General features: G+C 50.6%; 4 protein-coding genes across 4 annotated transcripts; 3 read left to right on the top strand and 1 right to left on the bottom strand.

Annotated features, from left to right (window-relative positions):
- Nucleotides 1–3,470: 3,470 nt before the first annotated feature.
- BROUX77_003762 (uncharacterized protein) lies at nt 3,471–5,355 on the top strand (the record flags this gene model as incomplete). Its single annotated transcript, XM_073748449.1, has 2 exons — nt 3,471–3,913; nt 3,990–5,355. The coding sequence occupies 2 exons, from the start codon at nt 3,471–3,473 to the stop codon at nt 5,353–5,355; spliced, it is 1,809 nt and encodes a 602-aa protein (XP_073606187.1).
- A 909-nt stretch (nt 5,356–6,264) lies between these two features.
- On the bottom strand, nt 6,265–8,789 carry BROUX77_003761 (uncharacterized protein; the record flags this gene model as incomplete). Its single annotated transcript, XM_073748448.1, has 2 exons — nt 6,265–6,698; nt 6,758–8,789. The coding sequence occupies 2 exons, from the start codon at nt 8,787–8,789 to the stop codon at nt 6,265–6,267; spliced, it is 2,466 nt and encodes an 821-aa protein (XP_073606186.1).
- A 3,568-nt stretch (nt 8,790–12,357) lies between these two features.
- On the top strand, nt 12,358–16,655 carry BROUX77_003760 (uncharacterized protein; the record flags this gene model as incomplete). The annotated part of the gene is made up of 3 exons (XM_073748447.1): nt 12,358–12,678; nt 12,744–16,378; nt 16,439–16,655. The coding sequence occupies 3 exons, from the start codon at nt 12,358–12,360 to the stop codon at nt 16,653–16,655; spliced, it is 4,173 nt and encodes a 1,390-aa protein (XP_073606185.1).
- Nucleotides 16,656–20,589: 3,934 nt separating this feature from the next.
- Nucleotides 20,590–25,628, top strand: BROUX77_003759 (uncharacterized protein; the record flags this gene model as incomplete). The annotated part of the gene is made up of 4 exons (XM_073748446.1): nt 20,590–20,967; nt 21,266–21,644; nt 21,703–21,982; nt 22,040–25,628. The coding sequence occupies 4 exons, from the start codon at nt 20,590–20,592 to the stop codon at nt 25,626–25,628; spliced, it is 4,626 nt and encodes a 1,541-aa protein (XP_073606184.1).
- Between the last annotated feature and the right edge of the window lie 1,091 nt (nt 25,629–26,719).

Below are 26,719 nucleotides of genomic sequence, written 5' to 3'. Positions count from 1 at the left end.
GTCTCGGCCATGGTTCAGAATCTATGCTCCTTGTCAACCCCGGTGCCATTGTGATCCTGCCGGGTTGCACTGCCCATAAGCACATATTAGGGCCGCAAATATCAAGCACAACAGATTCAAGGCCAGAGACCAAGTTACAAACGCCAGTTGTACCAGCGATTAGCCACTACGATATGCGCAAGACTCATCGTTTACTAGCTCTAAAAAAGGCCTCATTCTCCCCAAATGTGATAAGCTGAACGTGGAAAGATTGGGGGTCTCACGGGGCAGAGAGTGGCCGTCAGGATGAGGCAAAACGATCGTGGCACAGGGCACAAGCTGGTCTTCTACACACTTAGTCGTCATCGAGGCGAAGGTTGACGTCTTTTTCCCAACACTGAGTAATACTACCAGGGAAATGGGAGATAGCGGGCGGAATTCATCAGCAGAAGGGCAGGCCAAGTTTTTCTAGAGCAACGGGTTTGGATACTTTGCCGATAGGCCAGTATTTAGTGGTCCAACACTTGACGTGAGTGAGCCCTGCGGCGCTCGTTGACGTTTCTAGAAGAGAGACGCGAAGGACCTTTTGTTCCATGTCTTTCTACACGTGTATCTCGGGTTCTCGGTATCTGTCATTATTGTCTCTTTTCTTTTGCTAGGTGTCATTGAGTAGCTGGCATATAATGGTATGAGCTGCACGGTATTGAGGCTGAAACGTAAATTATTGTTCTCGGTAAAAGACGGGTTTTATCAATATATGTAGATACTAAGGGCGATATCAATCTGAAAGAATTGCGAGTTGAGTCAAGAAAGGAAGATGTAGAAATTGAACTGAAAAGTTGCTGACACTCATCCCAGAGCTAACTATCTAAAAAACGCCAGACTATCGAATGCCTTTTATATCAAAAACACCAAGTATCCATCGTCAGTTGCGAGAGCTGTGCTCGTTGCTATTTCCTTGTTATCGTCATCTTATCCGCAAGGTATTGAGGCGCTGTCGATGTATTGACAATGGTGGCAAAGACCTCAGTTCACGCGGAAACGTATTGGAGGCAGCTATGGTATTAGACCCCAGTAACCCTAAGCAGGAGCATGGGGATACCAACAGGTTTTACCATGTTCCGTGATGCCAGAGTTTCTAGTGACAGCATGTTGTTTCAAGGTGGCATGGACAGGGGTTAGTGTAAGGGTATGCCCACGACATGCATGATTATCTAATCTAGCTGGATTATGCGGAAGAAATAAGGTGCATTCTAGCGGCAGAATAGAAGATTAGCTAATCGTGATAATCTTAACTCTTTTTTTAGAATACCTTTTAGAACTTGTTTATGGGGGCTTCAAAGAGCCTCGATGAGCTTGTTATTGGTAAGCGAACATCAAAACATATCAAGGATGAATTAGTTATACGAACTATAACTAGGCAAAGGAGTAACAGTAGATGTGGCGGCTAGGGTTAGGGTTTGAAACTCCACAATCGTTCTATCTCCATGGAAAACCCTCCACGGGAAAGGCTGTGCAGGCAAATGCACGCCTGCTTGTCTCTGTATTGATTATTCTCCCAATGCTTGTATGTCAGGGGAGGCTTTGAACATGAAGATAAGCTTTGCCGCGCTTTCACATTGATGTGCGATATTACTAAAGTCGGAACCTGCCGCGGAAGATTCGCCTTCAAAGGTCGAACTTGTGACCTGTAAACCGATTGGGCTGTAGGGAAAGTCGCGGGATTGTCCTGTCAGCATTCTTTCGTTGCATATCAAGCATGATAACTATTTGAGTGTGTCAGCAGCTGTCAAAACATCCTTGACTGTAGGGAACACGGCATTACAACCCCTCGAAGACAGGGACCAGGGACAAATATGAAGTAGTTTCTCGCATGGGCGGTTGACGCCATACTCGCAAAAATAAGGCAAGAAAGCTTGGTTGTCGATGCTGAAAAAGACTTTCTAATTGTGGCTTCACGAACGGCCAGAATGTGGCTTGTTGTGGCCCAGGGCGATGGTGTTCGCCAGGCTCGATCATAGGTGATTGCGGGCTGACTAATAAAGATTGGAGATGCTTTGTCAGTCTCTACTTACGCCCGAGGAGGGTGAGCATTTGCTGTTGTTATCCACATATGGGAGGCTCAGACTCAAAGGAAACACAGCAAGGCCCACATTGTACTAGTTTCTGTGTTATAGATTGCCAGTGCTCTGCATGATGATGTTTGCTTCGGGTTGTACTGACCCCCCAGAACGACTTCTTATCTCCTTGTGTGATGTGCTACGACGAGACCGAAGGACCATCAAGAAGGGTGCTTCGATGCAAGACGCGACCGAAGTTCATGGTTACGATTACGTCAAGGAAGATCGGGCGGATATCTCTGCCGGCTTCGGGCTCATACCTTGCGTTGTGAGATAATGATGAGGGTTGCGTTTTTTTCGGGTCAGAATGCAATACACAGACTTGTAGATGGAGATGCGAGAATGCGCGACTATGGAGTGATTAGACGGACCGCATCACTGGAACGCTCTGTGTAGAGGGCGGGGGAAGCGTGTGGCTGGCACTGCAAAGTGGTTATCTGTAGGCAAGAAGACTGGGAACGTGAATCTGCCGAGTTCTAGACGCCAGCTAGAAAGCGCCTTACTGCTTTGGGATGCCCAATTCTGGCGTCTCTGCCGGCGTTTGCCTTGGCTGGGTTGTTTACGTCGTATTGGTGCGTGACGGTGTTTGGCGAGATCGCCAAGTTTTCCACCGCTACTATAGCATGGGCGTGTAATAATAAACAGCAGTGCCTGGACGCTAGAAACCTACACCTGAGCGTTTGGGATTGCGTGCTCAGGTACAGACCAGCGTTTCCGGCAGATGTAGATGTGTAAGACAGGCACGCATTAGTTGACTCAAGGATTACGGAACAATGAGGTGTTTATCTTCACGTATAACCAACTAAGCATCTAGAAGTTAAAGCTACAGGTGATCAACAAAGAGAACAACAAAATGCCAGAAAACAACTGGCGCTGCAGCTGGCATCCCAATGGATTAAACAACAAAAAAAGAAGAAAAATCAAAAACTTCCGGTCTTTCAACCTACGCACGTACACCCACCAGAAAACTAGCGTTACTGCTGGGCTCCCAGAACCGGAGACAGCGAGAGACTGCAGACAAGCAGCGACATTGACAACTGCTCGTTTCTTCTCGGTCCGTGCTGGTTTTGCTTCATCATCTCATTTCTCTGTTGTGGTTGCGCTATAACATGGCCTCTAGGGCCCCGGTCTTGATCGGGGTCTTGTATTTAAAAAACGAGCAATTCCCTCATCTTGGTCGTTGTTGTGTTTTGAGAAGCTTCTCTTTATAAGTCACTCTACTCAGCCCTCAGGTCCTCCTCCGGGCCATCTCCCTCGTTCTATTTGACTCTGGTATCACGGGTCCTCCCTCCCCTCTCTTTCACTCGTCTCTTTCCCTGTATCTAGCGGACTTTCTAATTATATTTACAAATATTTAATATTCCCCCCACAATGTCTGCTGCTCGAGCCGGCGATGCCAACAAGGCCATCGAGGCTCACGCCGCCCCTGACTACTATGAGCAGGAGGCCGTTGATGAGAAGTCTGCGGTTAAGGCCGTCCCTACCAGCAGACTGGACCTTGTTGACACAAATATCGACCCCATTGGCCAAGAACCTACCGAGGAGGATCTTGCTACGCTTCCCCGTGTCTCGGGCCCTATAAACTGGGCCATCTACACCATTGCATTTGCCGAGCTGTGTGAGCGTTTCTCATACTATGGCTCGGCCGTGCTATACACCAACTTTGTCAACCGCCCTCTACCCGAAGGCTCTACCACCGGTGCCAGTCACGGAACTACTTCTAGCACCCCTGGTGCACTAGGAATGGGCACCAAGGCCGCTCAAGCCATCAGTTTGATCAACCAGTTCTGGGCCTTCCTGATGCCTCTGTTTGGGTAAGTCTCCAATGCCATTGCTGACACATTCCACATGTCTATCTAGATGCAGTCTAACTAACACAATCGTCAATAGTGCCTGGTTGGCTGATTCAAAGCTTGGTCGCTACAAGGTTATTCACATCGCTATCGCTGTTTCCACCATCGCCCACGTCATTCTCACGACTGCCGCCACCCCCAAGGTCATTGTGCATACGGACCGCGCCTTTGCTTGCTTCTTCATCGGAATGTTTGTTCTGTGCTGCGGTACTGGTCTGTTCAAGGCAAACATTTCGCCTCTTTTGGCCGAGCAGAACCGTGATGTGCGGATGAGAGTCGAAGTCCGCGATGGCAAGCGTGTAATTGTAGACCCCGCAATCACCAACAGCCGTGTCTTCCTGTACTTTTACTTTGCTATCAATATTGGTGCCGTTACTGGCCAGGTCTCCATGGTTTGGGTCGAGAAGTACGTTGGCTTCTGGCTGGCCTTTCTGCTGCCTACTGGGCTCTTCCTCATCTGTCCCCTGGTTCTGTGGTCTCAGAAGAAGCATTACATTCTGGCCCCTCCTACCGGCTCCGTCTTCAGCAAGTTTGTGAAGATGATGGTGCACACTTTCAAAAACTCAGACAGTATTTTCAAGCCCAACTGGGACTTGGCTCGCCCCTCCAAGGTTCCTGCTGCCAACCGGCCGAACTGGATGACCTACGATGATGCTTGGGTTGATGAGGTTCGCCGTGGTCTGATGGCCTGCAGAGTGTTCATGTTCCTGCCCCTCTTCCACCTGTGCTACAACCAGATGACTGGTAATCTGACTACTCAAGCCGGCACTATGGAGCTGCATGGTGTGCCGAACGATATTATTCAGAACCTGAACCCCATCTCGATTGTCATCATGATCCCCATCTTTGACCATTTTTTGTACCCCGGCCTCCGCAAGCTCGGCATCCAGTTCACTCCTATTAAGCGCATGGCCACTGGCTTCATCTTTAGCGCTGCCTCGATGGTGGCCGCAGCAGTCATGCAACACTTCATTTACCTCAAGTCACCTTGCGGCGAATACGCCAACGGCGAGGACTGTGACCCCGCTCCCATCAACGTGTGGGCTCAGTCTCTGCCTTACATTCTAATTGGTATCGCGGAAATCTTCACTAGCGTCACGTCGTTCGAGTACGCCTACTCCAAGGCTCCCGAGAACATGCGCTCGCTCGTCATGTCGGTCAACCTTTTCATGAGCGCCTTTGCTGCCGCTGTGGGTCAGGCCTTCACGCCCCTGTCGGGTGACCCTCTGCTTGTGTGGAACTACACTGTTGTCGCCATCCTGGCCTTTGTCGGCGGTGTTGTCTTCTGGGTGTGCTTCAGAAAGCTCGATGCCGAGGAGGACAAGTGGAACCTCATTAAGCAGTCCGACTTCAAGGGCAACCGCCAGCCAGGAGCGGAAGATGAGACGGAGAAAAAAGTGTAGAGTGGGAGAAAGTCTCGGAAGAACAAAAGGCGTCGCATCAAGCGCGATGCTGCCTACTACAGTGGGTGAGAGGAAAAGAGTCGCTATGCTCTTAATTGTTTTGTAATTTCTGGTGTCTGTTTTTTTATACCTTAATGAGCCTGAGTTGCCTGCGAAACGGCGTTTTCAAACCGCGCGTTAATAGAATGCCCTTCATAGAACGTGAAGAGAAAGCTTGTGTTATATGGCATCGTGAACTAGTGTGAAGAGTGGAGAAAACCGCAATGAAAAAATCACGAAAGCCCAGCTACAACATCAAATGGCTTAGGGGATTTTCAACAAGAAAGAAGAGCCGCGGATTTTGTTCGAGTCGTGTAAAAATATACAGAGTACTGAAATAAAAGTAAGTAGCAGAGGGTAAAGCAAAAAAAAAAAGTATCTCTCACCGTTGGAAATCAGAGACATTTCACTTATCAACCCTCGCGAGCCCTGGATATGAATCGGCACTCATAAATCATCATCTCGGTGTGGTAAACATTGGTCAAAGTTAACACAGTAACATTTTTATAAAATTACACGAAATGGCCCAAACTTTTAAGATTTATGCACGACGCACTTGCGGGGCATGCACATATAATCGGAGATAGTCTACTATAGGAGATGTAGTTAATCAACAGAAACTGATTGTATTGAAGAAACACTCCAAGGAAAACGAGACAGAAAACTCAAAGAAAAAACAAAAAGAAAAAGGGACAAACAAGGCCTGGTGATGCAACAAAAGAAATGCTAGAAAATGCTAATATGTGGCGCACAGCTGTATAGAACACAAAGGAGATGATGGTGACAAATCAAGACAAAGAAATACCCAAGGAAATAAATGGAAAGGAAAGGTGGTAGAGGGGGAAGCGGACGCCGGATCTGGTCGGTTGTCTACATGCAGTGAAGGTATAGCAAGTCCGTGTACCAGTTTTCCTTCTTCACCAGCATGCGTCCGGCACTCTCGGACATTAGGCCGTCAACAAACGCCTCGCCAACAATCTCACACCACATGTCGCCGTCTTCCTTACGCTTGGGGCGCACGACAACCGGCGTGCCATGAGAAACCAGAATCATGATCTGGTCGCCCTTTTGCGTGGCCGCCGGCACTAGAGCCAACCGGCCCTTGGCCGTGACAGCCAGGCGCCGGTTCTTGATGCGTGCCGAGACCTCTTTGCGCATGCGCAGGGCCTCGGGCGATGCCGAGAAGGGCGTGGGCGTCTCCAGAAGCAGGGAGGACAGCGAGTTGAAGTTGACGACGAGGTTTTGCGACGCCTGCAGGAAGTGCCAGCGCGCATACTCGGGGCTAGCCTCGAAGGGGGGTTCGTCTATGAGATGAGTGTTAGTATTGAGTGAATCAAAAACCAAGGTGGGAGTGTGTACTTACCAGACAGGGCAAACAGGATATCCTGCAGTTCGCCGTCAGTTGGGCATCTGGTGGATGCTGTCAGTGTCCGCCAGAGAGCCACTGAGGCTTCGCTGCGGCTAGCACGACGCCGGCTGACCGGCTGGACAACATCGCAGTCCGTGGTCTTGCAAAGACCCAGATTATAACAGTCGGTAGGCGAAATAGCGCCCAGGCCATCGATTGTGTCTACATTCCAGCCCATGGCACGGAACATGAGCTGCTTGCCCTCGCGCTCAAAGTACGTCGCAGCCCAGGGCATGCGCATCTCGCCGTTGGGGGCGCCATTGGCGCACCAGTTGCCAGACAGTGGCTTCATGCGCGCCGGCTCAGGGCGGGCAAAGTTGGGGCACCAGGAGGGGAGGTCGCCGTCGCACTCGTGGCGGCCATCTAGCAGTGATAGCGTCGACAGCGAAAGATCCTCAGAAAGAGAGCGCACGGCAAAGTTGCAGAAGATTTTGCTGGCTGACTGCGTCTGGTCGGCCGTCATCTTGACCATGCCGGGGATAGAGAGAAGACTGAACACGCAGTCCTTGATGTAGGTGCATTCGGTGTTAGCTGAGAGCATCATGGCACGCTTGACAATTTCGTGGCCCTTGGGTGTACCTCCACTCTGGGCCACCTTGTCAATGTCAGATCCCGAGACCATGGCCTCAGAGGTCTTGAAGCCCTTGCTCGTCTTGACAAGCTTGCTCTCGTAAATGTGAGTAGCCAACCGCGAAATGTCAGTAATGTGTTCAATGGAGAATCTGCCTTCGAGCTGGATGTAGTGCTGCGCCAGAACCTCCTGCAGCAGCTGCTCCATGATGCCCTCAAACGGCTCCAGCAGCTCTGCAGCGTCGCGCACATACCGCCACTGCGTCATATGCTCACCGCAAAACACGGGTGCACCTGGTCCCGCGGCAGCAAGCTCCTGGATTGCCCATCTGCGTCGCCAGTACGAGTTGCCGTAGAGGGTGAAAATGCTGGCAGCCAGCTTCAGCGTGTCCTCGATCCGCTCCTCCATAAACGCCGACATCTTGTCCTGCCAAATCTTCTTGGTAGCGTACAGCTGAAGTCGCGCCCGTTGTCTGTGGCCTGGGCTGGCGGCGGGATCGTGGTCAAAGGCCTGAATGTACTCGTTGCGGCAGTGTCGGCTGATTTCTTGCACGTAGGCCATTGCGCGTCCGATAGGGTCGTTCTTGATGGGCTCGCCCAACCAGATAATGACGTTGCCGGCCTGCTGGTAGATGGTAGAAACAAGCTCAACCTGGATAGCGACTTCGGCTGCATCGGCCTTGTTGATGCACAGAGTATCAACCCACATCCACAGGCCTGCCTTGAACAGGTCAAGCTCGCGGAAGCGGCGCAGGGCGGCAACCACATTGGCATTAACAGGCTTGTTGGCGCCGTCGATAGTAACCAGCTCCGGCTCAGTCTCAGTGGTAGACGCGTAAGAGAGAGCCACGTAGTTGCCGGAGATGGGCCCGTGGGCGCTTCCCCAGCTGTATCTGTCGCGGTACTGTGGCTCTCCGTTCGGAGGGTCTGTGGCAGTTCTCAGTGGCCGACTCTTAACCTTGGTGATGTCACTGACAGACGAGGAGGAGCTGTGGCTGTCAAGCAGGCCGTCCCGAATCAGCACGCTGCTGAGATCCGATGAAATGCTCTTCTTCTTGCGACCACCCAGAACCAGATCCGGGGGAGGGGCCTCGGAATCACGGGATGGTGGCGCCTTTTGCTTGGGCGCGGTGTCTCTCTTGAACTTGTCGCGCAGTCTCTGGCGCAGGCTCTTGTTCTCCAGCACGCGGAACCGCTCCGGGTACAGCGGCTGTGTAACGTAGGAATCAAAGTTGATGGTTGGTCTCAGCGGTGGATTCTTGGACTCGCCACGGCGCAGGCGGGTTGGCGAGAGGTAAACAACGCGGCTTTTGAGGTGGATCTGGCTGTCCACATCCTCGTCCAGCTGTCGTGGGACAATCTGGACCAGCCGGATGGACTTGGGTGTCGGCAAGGGAGCAAACTCAAAGCCCTTCATGATGACATGTATCTATGCGGTGTGCGAGTGTGTATATTAACAGAAACGGGAAAGCAGGGAAAACGACGTATGAGAAACGATGCACAAGAAATCAATGAAGAAAACAACAAAGGCTGCAAAATGCAAAAGCAACGCCGAGAGTCGCTGTTAAAGTAAGGAGATGATGATCTCGTGAGAACAATGACCACAGCATTTGGTGGCCACGAAGCTCACCTTATGAAGGTCAAGCAAACCGCGAGAAAAAAAAAACAATCAGCCTCTATAGGTGGCCAAAGCATCCAGTGCTCAGTCCAAGTACTTGCATGCTACTATAGTCCGCTCATATCCACATGCGCCCCCTCTCCTGGTCTTTTGTTGTGTGATGGTCATTGTAGCCGGATTCCACATCGGCCACCCGCTGCATCATGAGCTCGTGGCCAGCAGTGTCCTCTTGTCTCTTTCTTCTTTTTCTTCGATGGTTATCTCTCAACTTTGCCTCATGGCTTCCTCTCTTCCGCGCTGTTTTAACTAATCTCTCGGTTCCCCCTCTTTTCTGTGGCCCTTCTGTCTGTGTTCTTGCTGGTCTACTGATTCTCTCGTGGTTCGTGCTTTTCTTCCAAAATCCCCGCAAGGGCCATTATCATCACGGCTGTGCAGCATCTCTCCACTCCCTCTCTCGCTCTACCTGCATGATTTCTTCCAAAGAGTCAGTCTTCTAGAGATACCAAGCCACAGAGCTCCAAAGTTCCCTTCATCTACAGCCATGCACGAGTCATCATACTGCCTTGGCTCCCCTGCAAGCCACATCTGCAATATCACAGAAGCAGACTTGATCAGTCTAGATGCGCTATCCGTAAAGATAAATCACTCTCCATGAACGACCACGGTAGAGATTTGCGGTATCTGCATGCCAAAAATGCTTTTTCTTTGCCACTGGTATTTGGGTTTCATCATCGTCATCAGAATCTGCAGCTCACGCAACTTGGCCGTCTTTTCTTTTCGGATGCAATAGTAGCCATCCAACTTATTATTATACGAGCTTTCCCGAAGCCTTCGAGGTTAGCTTGGCCCCGAGACCCCAGTCCTTGTTGCCGACGAATCCCGCACGGCACTTGGAAACGAAGACAGAAAAGAGCAGCAAAGGGCCAGTTGGTTAATACAAGTGTGCAACTAACTATATATGTTATGTTTTTCATTTGGCGGCTCATCCTAGAACTCATAAACACACTAATCCGTGCTGCGAACAAGCCAGTGTTTGCTGGGCAACCTATTAATTTCACCCACTGCAGCAAAAGCCGTGCTCCAAGTTGAAGAGATGCGCATTTACAGGGTTTAATTTTGCATGTTTGGTTTGCTGCACGCAATCTAGGAGAGCACAGGCACCTTGGAGAGAACTAGATCAAATTTTGCTACAATGAGAAGAGAGCTGATCCCTGTATTTATGCCGAGAATAGCGCCATCTGTACCCTCGTCCAAAGTGCCAGCTTCCCAATGGACAGCTTGTGTATCCTATGACCAGGCAATGCAGGCAGTGCTGAGCAATATGACGGTGGTCTTTTCTGGAGAGCTCAATCGTCCTTGTTCGTTGAGCCGCAAGTTCTCATACATACGGACTTTGTCTGGCTTTGTCTTTGAGGCCCTTGGATCTTCATAAGGGCATGGGTGCGGGAATATTTCATCCATCTCGACTTGCTAGCGTTCATCATTGTTGCGCTCCATTCTCAATTGAGGACCACAGACAAGGAACTTGGAGGGTGAGCGGGAACGGAGCTTGAAGTTGTGTTCCTTAATTTGTGATTGTAAGTAGTTATTACATGTGTATGTATATGTCAGTTGAGATGAGTGATAAAACAGGTTTGCAATACCCTAACGGAATGAGCTCAACAAACCGTCCCATCTACAGTTACATTATGCAGGCGATGCATTTGTTCCCAGACATGATGTTATATCAGCTGTGTATAAAGCCCCAGGCCTTAAATGCAGCTCCATATGTACAAGATACATACATACACACTTGTAACTAATTGCATATCTAAGTCACTAAGCCAAGCAGAGGTTGAGGTTGTCATTCAACCCATGCTAGCTTCTAGAAGGCCCAAAGAACAATGACCCACTCTGATGGTGCTATTTTCAGCATTTTGCCACTGGGTGGGTCTCTCTTTTCTTGTGTTTGTGGGACACGTGACTTTGATGTCCGGCTACCCGGCTATACAGGAGGGTTGCTGACTAACGTCTCGTCAGAATAGCCTGTTTCTAGGCGGTGAGGCCTTGCACAAGAGATGCCTCTACATATATACTTGGTACTTGTAGTTACCCAAAAGCCCGCGCTCTTGTTTGTGAGCCGTCGTTCGTTATACCAACAGGAGACAACTCAGATGCCTTGTGTTGCAGCAGAAGGATTTCTTCACTATGGCACAACAAACAGGCCAGCCATGTGTAAGATGTGTAAGCAGGAAACATGTTGTTTGAGGTTGAGCAGACAGCCCACGCCTGCATGCCGGCTTTTAACTTGGCCGTTACGGCCTGGCATGTCATGGTCGTCCTGGGCATGGGATGGAATGGGTTGTCTCTACCCACGTACATGTGTACATACATATGTACTACATACATACATACATAATTGGCTAGCTGTTGTTCAGAAGCATCACCCAAAAAGCCCGACTTCCAGTGAATATGAGCATAGTGTGCTTGTGCTGCCAACCACAAGAGCGCAAGAGAGCGAGAGCGTCACGCCGGCAGAAAAGCCCCAGATAATCAACACAGTGCAAGTAGCCGCTGACAAAGCTAGCCGCCACGCCACCGCCTTTGAACTGTGAAAATATGACGCAAGCCAGCGAAGCTTCTGTGTTCCGTTGCGGCCATTCCCGAGCGTGAAACCCGCGATTTGCACCCCGTCGCTGGCCTCATGTTACCCGCACAAGACACACCGCCGCCTCTAATTAATTCCCGATATTCCCGACCTGGCGATCGTGACGTGACACCCGCGGGGTTTTCTGCCCCATCTCGATTTTTTGCGCCCAAGCGCCCTCAGAATCGCAGCCTTGCGCTAACCCGAGCTGAAGACCGCCTAGAGCTACACCGGGATTCTCAGCAGGCAACAAGTTCCTAGTTAGCGGAGCTCCATCATTTTCTCCTCCCGCTTGCGGTGGTCTCTGAAACATTTCTGCCGGCGGTAATCGAACCTTTTCTGCCTCATCACCGCCCCAATCGACCCGCGCAACACGTCTCCACGCGTCTTTCTTTTCTTTTTTTTTTTCGCAGTCTTTTCTCGGCCCAACCATCATCGCCGCCTCTGCTTCCTGCAGCCGCTCATTTCTTTTTGGATCAGGGCTTGGTCTCTCGCTGTCGGTGCGCTGAGAAACCTAATCTAATCGCTACAGCCTCATCCGCAGCCGCCAGCTGCATCAGCTCTGCTCGTCGAACGCCCAGTTAGCCGGGTCCAACCACAGCAAATTACTCATCCGTTCTCGGCGTGCGCGCCCCCGAGCCTTGAGCCTACGTCGCGCTCGCTCACATCTCCACCCCCCAACCACGCCCTTACACAGTGTCCAAGCCACCAAAGACCCTCTTCTCGTGGTCACATCGCACCATGGCCCGGAACGCACACCCGCAAGTCCAGATGGGCAAATCCTACCTTGACGACCCCGAGAATCGAGCGCAGACGGACCAGACCGACGACGACCGTCGGCCCTCGAGCACCCCTGGAAACAAGAACAACGGCCTGCCTCCGTCTACCGACCTTGCCCGGGCACCAAAGCGCCCGCCCCCTCCGCTTCTGCGCACCAGGAGCGCATATAACCCGCGCGACACAGACAGCGAGACCGGCCATGAAGACGACCACTACTGCGGTGCTAGGCACGGCTTTGAGGAAAACTACCTCTCCGAGGATGTCATAGTATCCCTCGCCAGCGTATGTTGAGTCCGCACACACACACGCATCTGTCCGGACCTTACTGACCCTCAGCCCCTTCGTAGAGATGGCAAATGTACTACACCGACAAGCGCTACGAGAATACCGGAAGACCCGCGCCTTCGACCTTCAAACTAGAGGAGTGGCGCATGCATGACCGGCTCAAGACCATCTCTGCCGCTCTGGCCATCTGTCTCAACCTCGATGTCGAGCCCCCAGACCAACTTAGAACCACGCCTGGCGCCCGAAAAGAAGCCTGGATTGACCCCACCGCCCCAGTCGGCCCCAAAGCCCTCGATGCCATCGGCAAGGCTCTCCAATCCCAATACGAAACACTTGCAATCCGGACCCGTTATAAGCAGTATCTCGACCCTTCCGTCGACGAAACACGAAAGTTCTGCCAGTCTTTGCGTAGAAACGCTAAAGATGAGCGAGTACTTTTCCACTATAACGGTCACGGAGTGCCCAAGCCCACAGTTTCCGGCGAGTTCTGGGTGTTCAATAGGAATTACACCCAGTACATTCCCGTGTCTCTGCTTGATCTACAGTCATGGCTGGCTGGCCCTACCATGTTTGTCTGGGACTGCTCAGAAGCTGGTAATATAGTCAATAACTATCACCGCTTTGTCGAGAAGCACGAGTCCGAAGACGATGAGGCAGCAGCTATCGACCCCAATCATCAAAGAGTCAACTACAGACCATACATACATCTTGCGGCTTGCAGAACCGGCGAGCATTTGCCAACGAACCCTCTATTGCCAGCGGATTTATTCACCAGCTGTTTAACAACGCCTATTCACATGGCCTTGGTCTACTTTGCTCTTCAAAATCCTCTCAAGACAAACATGACGCCAGAACGGGCGCGTGGTTTGCCTGGTCGCCTCCAAGAACGACGAACTCCCTTGGGTGAGCTCAACTGGATTTTTACAGCCATTGCCGATACTATCGCATGGACAACCCTTCCTCGCGATCTATTCAGGAAGTTTTTCCGTCAGGATCTCATGGTCGCTGCTCTCTTCAGAAACTTCCTTCTTGCCCAGCGAATCATGTCGACATATGGATGCCACCCCCAGTCGTTCCCTGAGCTCCCAGACACCCGCCAGCATCCTCTTTGGAAGAGCTGGGATTGGGCTGTTGACATGGCTCTAGCTCAACTTCCTATGCTAGAGCTCAAAGAGAAAGAGGGCATAGATTATGAGTATGAACACTCTGACTTTTTCGCGGATCAATTAACTGCCTTTCACACATACCTTGCTCAAGGAGATGCCATCAAAAAACAGCCCCCGGAACAGCTTCCTGTTGTTTTACAAGTGCTACTGAGTCAACAACACAGAGTACGTGCTCTTATTCTCCTAGGTCGCTTCCTTGATCTCGGTCCTTGGGCAGTCCAACTAGCACTAAGCATAGGCATATTCCCATATGTTCTGAAGCTACTGCAATCTACTGCCATGGAGCTAAGGCCGGTAATGATTTTCATTTGGACGCGGCTATTGGCCGTGGACAACTCGTGTCAGGCCGACCTCGTCAAGGACTCCTGCTACCTTTATTTTGCAACCATTCTGAAGCCCCAGGAGCCTATCCCTGTGGCTGATGCAGATGAACACAAGGCCATGTGTGCATTCATCATTGCCATGGTCTGCCGCGACTACGAGATTGGCCAAAGATCGTGCAACTCATCTGACATCATGCTTTCGTGCCTCCTGCACATACAAAACCCCAGCAATGCGCTCCTGCGCCAGTGGGCTTGCCTGTGTCTAAGCCAGCTGTGGCAAACTCTCCCTGAAGCAAAATGGAGAGGAATTCGTGAAGACGCCTTGTCCAAGCTTTCTACACTGAGCAAGGACTTGAACTGTGAAGTTCGTGCGTCTATGCTATACGCCATGGCAACCTTCCTCGGCATCCCAGAGATCACGCCCGAAGTGCAAAAGATTGAGGAGGGCTTGGCCTGGACAGTTTTAGGCATGGCAAACGATGGCAGCGCCATGGTTCGCAGAGAGTTTTTGGTCTTTATGTCAACCTTTATCGTTCGTTACGAAAGTAAATTCGTTGTTGCTGCATACGAACATGTAGTTGAAGAAGATTTATTGTCCAAAAACACTCCTCGCGACGACACCGCCGAGACCAGATCTGGTCTCCACTTTGCGCTCCCTGCAGATCGCGAAAAAGATGGTTCCATCAAACCTTCTGCCCGTGGCCTGTCATATAACACCGTGTTTGCTGCCATGTGGAGAGTTGCACTGACCATGAGTGTTGATGCCCATCCCGAGGTTCAAAAGGAGGCATCCATCATTGTGGACTACGTCATTGACGCCGTAATTCAGTCTCCCGTTGGCCCCAACGCCCGCAGGATGCTCACGGTTCTTCACCGTAAGCACGCCATGTACTCATCACGCCATGCGCCAAAAAACAGCCTAATGAACAACGTTTCTTCAAGTTTGTCAAATGCACCCCTCTCGTCACCCGGGCTCTTGCGACGCACAGCCAGCATGCTATTTCCTCTGGGTACCTTTTTCAATAGCGAAGACAGGCCTAGCAGTGCCACCCCCTCTCCTAGTGCCACTCCTTCCAACCATGCCCACCGAGTCAGCTCTATGCGCAACCTCCCGCAAAACTCACCAACTGCTGCTCATGGTGACCAGAACGACGATGGCCTTTCGCAAGCTCACTACCACGTTTGTCACGAACCCGTATCTGGAATGTTCCAGCCACGTGATCCCTCCGAGCCAGCCAAACTTCCCCTTCCAAGCACCATTTTGGATTGGGCAATTGACTACTTCCGCGAGCCTCAAATGAAGCCTGTAGAGGCTGATGAACCTGGGAGCACAGAGTACAATGAACGGTTGTGGAGAAGATCGCGCAATGAGGGTATCCTCAAGAAAACACAGCCGTTGAAGTCTTTTGCCGGCAGCCATAAGTGGAACAACCAATTGGGAATGCTTAACAATTCTTCACAGCCAGTCAAGATGACGTTCCACCAGTATGAAAATCATCTTGCTGCTGCTGATGATGGCAACACCGTGACCATTTGGGATTGGAAAAAGCAAGGTGTCTTGAGCAGATTTTCCAATGGCAACCCACCCGGCTCGAAAATCCGCAATTTGCGCTTCATCAACGAAGATGACCAGGCGCTTCTTATGCTAGGCTCTTCAGATGGCGTGATTCGCATTTACCGCAGCTACGAATCTAACGATAATATCCGATTGGCCACAGCATGGCGGGCTTTGACAGACATGGTACCCAGCAATGTCAATTCGGGTATGGCTGTTGACTGGCAACAAGTAAGTGGTCGTGTTCTCGCTGCTGGTGATGTTCGTGTTATCAGAGCCTGGGATGCCGCCAGCGAAATGTGTATTATGGACATCCCGGCACGGTCTGGCTCATGTGTCACGTCTCTTACGTCGGACCAAATGACCGGTAATACCTTGGTGGCAGGCTTTGGTGATGGTGCGGTTCGTGTATACGACCTCCGGTTGAGACCGCAAGACTCTATGGTCAAGAAATGGCGTGATGAAACTGACCGTCAATGGGTCATGAGTGTACACATGCAAAGAGGTGGCCAAAGAGAGCTTCTAAGTGCAAGCAGAAATGGAAAGGTCCGCCTGTGGGACATTCGCATGGACAAGCCGCTACATGCCTTCCAAACAACCCGTGATACGCTCCGCACCGCGAGCACCCACGAACATCTTCCAGTTTTCGCAGTGTAAGTTAACCATCACATATTCTACAGTCAAAGAAATCATGTTGCTAACTTTCACATCAGCGGTACGTCAACCCACACTGTCAAGGTATTCAACTTGGATGGCCAGGAGCTTTCCCGCGTTGAGCCATACTCGAGCTTCCTACAGCAAACCCGAAGCAACCCCATATCCGCCACCGACTTCCACCCGCACCGGCCAGTGCTGGCGGCTTCGGCATGGGGCGACACACACATCAACTTGTTCACGTGCGAGAACCAGGAATCCGAGGTCCACGCCTAGGCGGCACGGAATTTCGATCCGTCTCAGCAGCAAACGTGGATGGACAGCGATGTGCAGAGACGGCCTGGCTCCCTGCTACAAAGGACCCAGTTGCGCTCAGCGATAATCGTTCGCGGACAGACTACCATCGAGCCGCAGATGCAATACCGACAACCCCAAAGGTCGCGGCTCCTAGCAAAATCACTAGCCTTGAACAGGGCTGCGACGGCACCCACATGATTAGAGGGTGGTTGTGGTTTGCTCAATATTTTCTCTTGATTGTTTCTATATGCCTCGGGCTGTGTCATTCATGTGGGTGGCATGCCCTGCTTGCATGCATGTTCATGGCAATCCTTCAGTCTTCAGTTTAAGACTCGTCTTTCTTTTTACTCCCGTTTACTTGTATACATTGCCATACATTTATTCACTTTACTATTCATGTCTCTGGGGCTCCCGCTTATGTTTTTGCTTTTCAGATTTGTTTTCCTGTAGATCTTATAATGGTTGGCCAACGTTATGCTGTTTTTTGTTTCTGTTACATGTGCTCAGTTCCAAGTCTTTTGTTGTGTATGTGTCACAACGAGGTTCATCTTCGTTGATGTCTTGAAATTTACCCTTGTCCTTCTGGAGGGCTTGTACCAGCTTGGTTTTTTTTCTCTTGGGTGTCTTATCTATCAATAATTATTCCTTTTTTTTCTTTTCTTTTCCTTTCTTTCAGCTAACGGCGATGCCGCTGTCTTCAGCTCTTAATATCATTATGTTCTCCATGTACCCCTAGCTTCACGTTATACCTGTATATCTTGGACTCCGTATATCACGGGTATACAAACATGAAGCCTTGACAGACACCGTTTTCAGGCATGCTCCCGCGGGTTTCTTATTGCATGCGTCGTATATGTTGGTTGCAGCAGTTGAATCTGTCTTTGGTGCAAAGTGACAGCTGCAAGATTCAGCCACGGGACATGTTTATGCATTTGTTTCATAGTAGCACACATACATAGACAACCGGCCCTGCATGTAATAACTGCATGTGAATACCGCCGGTACTTGTATATACTTGCCTCACCCACCCCTCTGCACGGGAATACGAGAATGTGTAAGGTGTGAGGTGAGAGATCCGAGATGGCTTTATACAAGACGGGCGACATTGCCGGCAAGTTGTGGCGCATTGCAAGACGCTAATTCCTAGGCAGATCTTACGTCTGTCTAAGACTACTTACCCGTTGCATCTGGACCCAGAGAGAAAAGAAGGGATGACCAACAAAGAACAAGAAAGGCATTGTGTTGACCTGAGGGTCAGGCTGTTTGGTCATCAGCATCATTATATAGACTTTCTCAATAGGGTTGTGAGACATGTTCCTCTGGATAGACCCTTACACCTGTACCCTAATGTTTGTCTTGGCAGCGGCCCGGTGATCTTCCTGATTGGTCGCTGGCTTTACGACAATGCACAGGAACGCGTCTCATGTCCGCGCCACGCATTTGATGGAGGGTAGCACATGGACATTATAGATTGCTACGTACTTGTTGGGAGCGCAAGGCTAAGCTGATGTGCAATGAATACATAATACGTAACTACACGCAACTATGTACATGGAGATGTAAATCCAGTGCTAACATCCCAAAGTGCCCATGAATTCTGTGCATAGCAGACTGTGTGTTTCAAAAGTGCAGATCACTTTTACCGGCCGAGTTGCGGTGGTGGCAGCTGGCGAGGAGACTGTGGCAGCTGGCACCACAGGAAGGACCAGACGACACTACATGACACGACACCATTGCATTTCATGATGGCTGGTGGCCGGGTTTCTTAGGGACAAGAAAAAACAAAAAGCTAGAAATGGCGCGCTCTTTTGGGAATCTTGGGATATAACTAGTGCTCTCGCTTGGAGCCGAATGCCCGTAGGCCATTTAGCTTGTACTATGACGAAATGTGTCATGTATACAGATATACGCACTTATAAGTGCAACAGTGCTGTGCAGATGTACAGATATCTTACATGTCATGTCAGGTCACAGCACGCAGAGCAAAGAGCAGCCGATAAAGTGGTGCAGCTTGAGGCCCAGGTTTGGCGCTCATCGGTTCCCACAAAGTTGCCCCTGCTTTTACATGCATGCTTTTACGCCCTAACAACAGCTAGTTTGGCTGAGGGGTTAACTGTGTGCATAACCGACACTAATCACCAATAAGCACTTTGCCTGGGAGGCAGACCAAATCCACTGTACCGGAGGTTGAGCGTCTTGGCAATCTACAGACAAGTACGGGTGCGTCCGCCCCAGGGGACTGCCATGATGGTGATGATGGAGACTGAGACCCCCTTTACACTTGTCGTGTCAGTACGAGAAGGTTGGCCGACTAACTTCCCAACCTAGTAGACTCCATCTCTCGAGTAGCCACGAGCAAAGGGGGGCATTCCTCCCGTCGTGTGGCACACCAAAAACACATGTCTGAGTTTTGACGCCATGGCACACTCCATACCAAGCCACAGAAGTACCACTGGTCATGATACATGCCGGTGATCTTATATAATGTGGTGAGCAGACTCTGTAGAAGCCGCACAAGCCAGATACAGTCTTCTTTCTTTTCAATGCCAGCTGCTTCGTCCTGTTGCTGGTAGAAGATGGCTGGTCTCCTGAAACTAAAGCAGCATATTTGCGGGCTGGTCAACTGTGCGTTGAGCTTTGAGTGCCCTGGCAGCCGTCTATCAACCCCTGGAAATCCCACTGGAAGCCCTAGCCGCCACACATACAGGCACTAGAAGGAGAAGCATGCATAATAGTATAACCGGGAGGAGGAGATATAGTCAACTTCACAGTGCGTGTGTATTTTTGCATTGGTATAACTATAGTGTGTAGTTGGGTTGGTTGTTGGACAACTGTGGAAATAACGAGATGGTAAGACGTAGGGCATAGGACGGAAAGAAGGAAGGTCCGGGAGAGAGCCTCGTAGGCAGTTGCCTCTTCCTCTCTATTAGTGGTGATGTTGATGGTTGTTTCCCTGGATTTTTTTTGAAGCAACCAACAAAAAGCACACGCCGTGGCATCTTCTCTCTTTGCGTGCTTTGCCCAGCCCTGCATTTTACAACCTTGCTGGGACGCATTCCTTCTTTTCCGTGACATCAACTGCCTACATACATACTTTTGCACGAGTGACCACCAAGACTTTTTGGCAGCGCCCTGTCCTTCTGGAAAGAACCTTGGAAAAAAGGGGATGTTGTGTCCTAACTAGTAACGAGGGAACCTGCTCTTTTTGATTTCTTCACTGGGTTCCTGCCCGTAGTTTGGTTTGTTGCGCGTGTCCTTTTTTTTTTTTTCTTTTTTTCTTTCTTGTTTAATTGGTAATTGCAGGCCACGCTCTCCCAGCGATTCTGCGACTTGGCGCCTGTGGCCTTTCTCACTGAGTGCCTGTGGCCCCATAAATCCCGTTCAGTGCACCAAGCCCCCCCAAATCCACGGCAAAAAGAAATCTAGGCTCCATTTTCCTGCATCAGCATCAATCCCTCTTTAGAAGACGCCCACTGCATTACATTGCATTGGATACATGCTCACACGAGATTTCGAAGGCCTCTTCCCCATCCCTTCTTGTTATTTTTGGCTCGTCTTCGGAATCGTAGGCCTGCCCAGCATCGTTTTGTCCAGCGCTCGTTCTCTGCTGAGCTGTGTGTACTCTCTTCATACTTTGATCCATTGCCAGCCCGTATCATTGTTCCACGTCACGATAACTCCTGAAGATCGCCGACTCCGACAATTATCACCCAGAGAGACAATCTCGTGATCTTCAAGACATCCATCCATTGTCATCGACTGTCGACTGATCTCGTCTGGCCCCACGTTTTCGCTGTGAAGGCGCACTCAATCTCGCACGCGCAAACGCCCCCTTATCCGGCACCAATAATCGCAATCGTCTCTCGTTCGCCCTTTTCGGCTTTGCGACGCGCCACTTTGGCTTCCTGCCACTATGGCCTTTCTTTTCAAGTCAAAGAAGGGCCACGACCGCAACCTGGCCAGCCGCGACGGCACCACGGGCTCCTCTGGATCCAAAGGCTCCTTTTCCCGCTCGACACCCACCGGCAGCCTCAACTCCCTAGCCGACGATACTCCTACTGCCAGCCCCGACCAATCCACCCCTTCAGCCGCTCGCAGGGGGCCCAGTGCTGCGGACAACCACAACATCACCTCCACCCCGTCACCGTCCCAGCAGTCTGCGGCGCCGCCCGCGCAACAGCAGGTCCTATCGCCGCAACAAGGTCCGGGCCAGTCTCCTGTCCAACAGACACAGCCGCCTCAACAACAGCAGCAGCCTGCACAGCAGCAGCCTTCTTCAACTGATCTGCCGGTAAGTCGAAACCCCCGGCCAGCCCTGCCCTATTCTACTATCCCTAGTAGCACCATCTCTTGGTTGTGGAGCGCAGTTCATCTTGTGACCCCTTGTTCGAAAAGTCAAGGCTACCTATTTTCATTGTTTACTCTCCTTGCCTATTTCTCTTGTTCACTGTGCTGCACCTTTTTTCACACTTGACTTTGTTTTGTTCGCGAAATACCTACGACACGCACTTTGAACTGCTGTGCGAGCATGGCATCGCGGCACCCCACATTCTGTAACATTGAATAACTGACAGTTCCAACCGATGCAGCTCCGAAATGCTGGCCAGCAGGCCTCGAATCCAAATGCTGCTCTTTACCCTTGGTCGCAGCGCAGGCTCACCTACACGAGTAACCACCCGCCTCCATTCCCTAGATATGGCGCCGCCGTCAACTCTGTTGGCTCCAAAGAGGGCGATGTATATATCATGGGTGGCCTCATCAACAGCTCAACCGTCAAGGGTGATTTGTGGATGATCGAGGCAGGTGGAAACTTAAACTGCTATCCGTTAGCAACTACGGCCGAAGGCCCTGGCCCGCGTGTAGGACACGCCAGTTTATTAGTGGGAAATGCCTTCATTGTCTATGGCGGTGATACCAAGATTGATGAGAACGATGTTCTTGACGAGACCCTCTATCTCCTGAATACCTGTAAGCCAACGAAATGATACTAATCTGAAATCAATGTTGACTTGCTAACTTTTGGTAGCGACTCGCCAATGGTCACGCGCGCTCCCTCCTTCTCCCCGTCCGTCTGGACGCTACGGGCATACTCTCAATATCCTCGGCTCTAAAATCTACATCTTTGGTGGCCAAGTAGAAGGCTTCTTCATGAATGACCTGGGCGCATTTGACCTCAACCAGCTCCAGAACCCGAACAATAAATGGGAATCTCTTATCGCCAACACTGAGGTGGCTTCCACTCCGTCCAGCATGCCATCGCCGAGAACAAATCACACTATTGTCACTTACAATGACAAACTATACTTGTATGTATTACAGGCACGCCATTGAAATCATCAATAGTTACTAACACAATCTCCTAGATTCGGCGGAACAAACGGATACGAATGGTTCAACGATGTATGGTGCTACGACCCGACGGTGAACAAATGGTCTCAACTAGACTGTATCGGCTATATCCCTGTTTCTCGAGAGGGACATGCTGCTGCTCTGGTCGATGATGTCATGTACATTTTCGGAGGTCGTACTGAGGAAGGCACTGATCTTGGAGACCTTGCGGCATTCCGGATTACAACGAAACGGTGGTACACTTTCCAGAACATGGGACCATCGCCTTCACCTCGCTCTGGACATAGTATGACAAGCGTTGGCAAATCAATCGTTATCGTTGGCGGTGAGCCTAGCTCAACTACAAACCCTATCAATGATCTGGGCTTGGTTTATGTTCTGGATACCACCAAGATCAGATATCCAAACGACAACCACTCCCAACGCAACGCTCCTGCTCGACGAACTAGCAATGATATAGCCCCGAACCAGGGCCCTGGCCAACGCGCCATCAAAGAAGGACCTCCTGGACCTGGTTCTGACAGTAGACGCCCAGGTCCTCAAATGGTGGGCTATCAGCATGGCCCCAATGGCTCGCCAATGAACGGCGCTCCCAATGGACGTCCTCCTAACCGACCAGCAAATGGACCTCCTGGCGGCCCCAACTCCGGCCCCAACGGTGCAATGAATGGTGGCCCCGGCCGGCCTAACCCAAATCAAAATCACCCAGGAAATATTGGCCGTGCTAGAGGTGCGTCTTCTGACCGTGATTTGGCTTCAGGACAATCTCCCGTCTCCCGTGATCCAGCAAACAAAGATGGCGAGGCAGCAATGAATGGTCGTCGAACACCTCAATCTCGATCCGGATCCAAGGCCGAACAACATGCACCCGAGGGTCCTCGGACTAGGTCGGCCCAAGGCCGGACGGGCCGGAACCAAGGCTCAGTGGACAGTACTCATACAAATGAACAAAATATGAGGACTGCGGCAGCAGGAGCCGCTGGGGCTATGGCCACGGCAGCAGCGGCTAACGCAGCACTTTCGTCAGCACCAGCTGCTGCGACCAATGTCCAACCGCCTGCCCAGGGTCTGGCCGAGATTTCAAGCCCGAGTGATTCAAGTAAGCCAGTCGCACCGTCCACCCTTCCCACCCGACAACCTAGCAACTCCGTCAACCGAAGGTCTTCTATGCGAAACTCCCAAACTGTGACACTACTCAAGGAGCTGGACTCGGCCAGAAACCGAAATGCCTGGTATGCTTCAGAACTTGAATTGGCGCGCAAAGCTGGCTATTCACCAACTTCTCACATGGGAGGTCCTATGCTTGAAGGGCGTGGTGCCGAGTCATTTGATGACGAAGATAAACCTTTGATTGAAGCACTTTTAGCGATGAAAAGCGAACTTGCCGCAGTGCAAAGCTCCGTCGATAAGCAATCAATCCTAGCTTCAAAACAGATCGCCGAGGCAGAAAAACAGAGAGATTCAGCTATACAGGAAGCAGTCTACGCAAAGGCGAAACTGGCTGGTCTAACAGGCAGCGCTGCTAACACCCCCCAGCCTGAGGACCGCGAAGATGGTGACCGCCACGATGACATTAGCCGCCGTTTGGCTTCTTCCCTCAGCATTCAAAAAGACATGATTCTTCAGATCAATAGTTTGAAGGCTGACCTTGAAGTTGAGCGGAAGGCTAGAAAATTGGCTGATGATACCACCGTGGCAAGTCAAAGACGCATGACAGAATTAGAAACGTACAAGCAGGCAACATCCCCCGAGGTTGAGAGATTGAAAGCAGAGCTGCATTCACTCCAACGAGAGTCTAGAGACCAGACCGTACTATACACGGAAACATTGGCTGCCATGCAGCTCCTCCAGGTTGAAAAAGAAGAGCTCTCCAACAAGTACAAAGATGGGATTAACACCTCCAAGGACACTTCCGAAACCATATCAACCTTGAAGGAAGCCATGTCTGCCTCTGCTGAGACTAAGGCCCATGTTGAAAAGCTCTATGCTGATGAACGATCTCTACGGGAAGAGGCAGAGCTCAAACTATCCAAGATTTCTGCCGAACATGAAGCCCGCGCTGCTGAGATTTCTTCCCTTACCCAGCGTCTTCGAGACGCAGAGGCCCTCGCTGAAAAGCATGCTCAGGAAGCAGAGGCGCACAAGAAAGCTATCGTGTCGGGCCTGGAGAAGATGGGGTCTCAGGATACGCCTAAAGCCTCCGAGTCAGAGGCTGAGAAGCTTGCTCTCATCACTGCACAACTTGCCACCGCTACTGGGCTGGTGAAGAAGTACCAAGAGGAGGCTAACAGTGCTGCTGACAAGCTTCGTGGCGCTGAAGAGCGTATCGCTGGACTCGAGGCGTATCAGGAACAAACCAGCAGGGAAGGCGTCGGAATTCGCAGACAGCTCCAGGCCACTCTCAAGGAGACTCAAAGCCTTCAATCCAACATTGCAGAACTCAAAAACCAGCTCGCGGCGCAACAGCTTGAGACGAACGCCATCACGATTCAACACAACACTCTCAAGGACATTCTCAGTGAACGTGGCATCAGCCCCGCAAATGCTGGAAAGTCCAAGAGTGACTCACGTGCTGTTTCTCCTGAGCAGCAGGCTCGTCTGAAGGAGCTCGAATCTCAGCTCACTGAGGCCAACAGCGCCCACGAGAAAACCAAGCAATCTCTAAACTCACAGCTGCAAGAATCGGTTGCCCATTATCGCGATAAGCTTACTCAACTAGAACAAGACTACAACTCTGCTGTTCATTATGTGCGAGGCACTGAAAAGATGCTCCAGAAATTAAAGGAAGAGCAAACCGCGTACAAGAACGAGAATAAGCGCCTCAAGTCAGATCTTGATAGCTTCGAGAAGAAGCTCTCGACTGCCACCGCGGCTTCATCTAAGGCTAGTGACTGGGGCAAAGAGCGTGCGGAGTTTGAAAGCCGGGTTGAGAAGCTTCAGGCAGAGATGAGAGCCAATATTGTCGAGCTTGAAACCAAACTGACATATGTGACCAACCAGCTTGGTGAAGCAAAGGCTGAGCGCAACTCTGCTATTAGCTCAGTCGAAGAATTGAATGCCAAGGTCATGTCTACCAAGAATGACCTGGAAACCTTGCAAGAAGAGAACCAGCTGCTGGAACGCAGAGCCATGGATGCTGAGCACAAAGTTTCGATGCTGTTAGATCAAGTCGAGTCGTCGGTTGATAACTACCGTCGTCGCAGCCGCCAGGTGACCAGCTTCAGCGGGCTGCCTGCTACAGAAACTAACGGATCGGCCGTCGCTTCTCCCGTCACACCTGCCACTGCCACCGAACCCACGATTACAACTACTGAGCCTGCCAACGATCCCGATCGCGAAAGCTTCTATGGCACTCCTGGTGGTGGTATTGGGAACCGCAACAGTGCAGCATTGGACAGTCTTGCATCCGAGCTCGAAACCCTGCGCTCGCAGTGGGAGGCTACCAACAAGAATTATCGCCTAAGCAATGCTTTTGAATTCGAGACGCAGCTTTCTGGCAAGAAGTCTGACGATACCGCGGGCCTTGGTATTAGCGAAAGCTTGGCTGACTGGCGCAAAAGATTGGACATGGAGGAAAAGACAAATGGAGCCAAGGAAAACTAGAGCCACAAAACCCTTTGGTGATTGGAGCTATTTTCCCTCGGGCTACTCATTTTTATCGCTCTTGCTTATGCTCAATTCCTGCGCCCTCGATGTTGTTTGTATTCGTTTCATGACTTTTCTATGACGATGATTCTTCACCTTCCCTTGCAAAAAAAAAAAAAGAAAAGGTCGAACGGGCGGGCGTTTCGTTTCTGTCTCCTTCCTCGATAGATGGATACATATTGGGCCAGGGCTTGATTGTCTCTAGATTTGGCAAAGACTGGCTACTCTTCTGCTTCATTGTTTCTTCGTTTCCCATTTCTTTTTTGTCCCGGTCACATTCCAAGTCCTGAAGAGCACAATCTTCTTTTCGTCATGGAGCTGTACCCTGCGCGCCTTTAGCCGCACTCTTCGTCCTTTTTTTTTCCTTCTTTCTGTCTCTCTTTTCCCTCCTGCTCTCCGGCATGATTGTTGTAGTTATGTTGGAGTTTTACACCTGTGGTATGTCCAAGACGAGGATATTTTTTTTCTTTACCTCGGGTGTTGTTCGAGTTTGTCCTGCTTGAGCGTTTTCTTTTCTTTCTTTTTTTTGACATTGGTTTCTTTGTTCTCCATTTTCCTCCCTGTCAGGAGGGGGAGGGGGGGGGATGTTCTCATGAATTGCGCTTGTGTGTTGCTGCTACTGCTACGCCTCCGTACACTGTGCTGTGCTCAACCATGCCACGGCATATGACCGATGCTAGATATATTGTTTGTCGCGTTGTTCTCTATTCTTATTATTCTTCGTCTTTCGGTTGTTTCCGTACTTATTCATGTTCATTACCGTGGGGTTCGGTTGTTGATTATCATTATTATTTTGTTTTTTTATTTCTTTCATCTTTCCAGATTGCCTGCTTTTGGGGCCATCATTGTCTCTTTTTATTTATTTTTTCTTTCTCTCTCAATATGTGTCTCTGGTGTTATGTATGTTCGTTTTGGTGTTTCTAGAAGTTGGCCGTGACAGAGAAAAAAGGGCTGGGGCTGACACAAACTGCCTCTTGATCCTCGTATATACTCTGTGCTCTTGTGCAGTTGACTCCGACAGATGGTGGTTAATTTCAATTTGTCTGTGC

This window comes from Berkeleyomyces rouxiae, assembly GCF_048999995.1.
Source record: "Berkeleyomyces rouxiae strain 22BRR77 chromosome Unknown BrBRR77_ptg000003l, whole genome shotgun sequence".
Taxonomy (NCBI): Eukaryota; Fungi; Ascomycota; class Sordariomycetes; order Microascales; family Ceratocystidaceae; genus Berkeleyomyces; species Berkeleyomyces rouxiae.
Note: the sequence above shows the minus strand (reverse complement) of the source record. Positions and strands in the feature narration are given on the sequence as shown.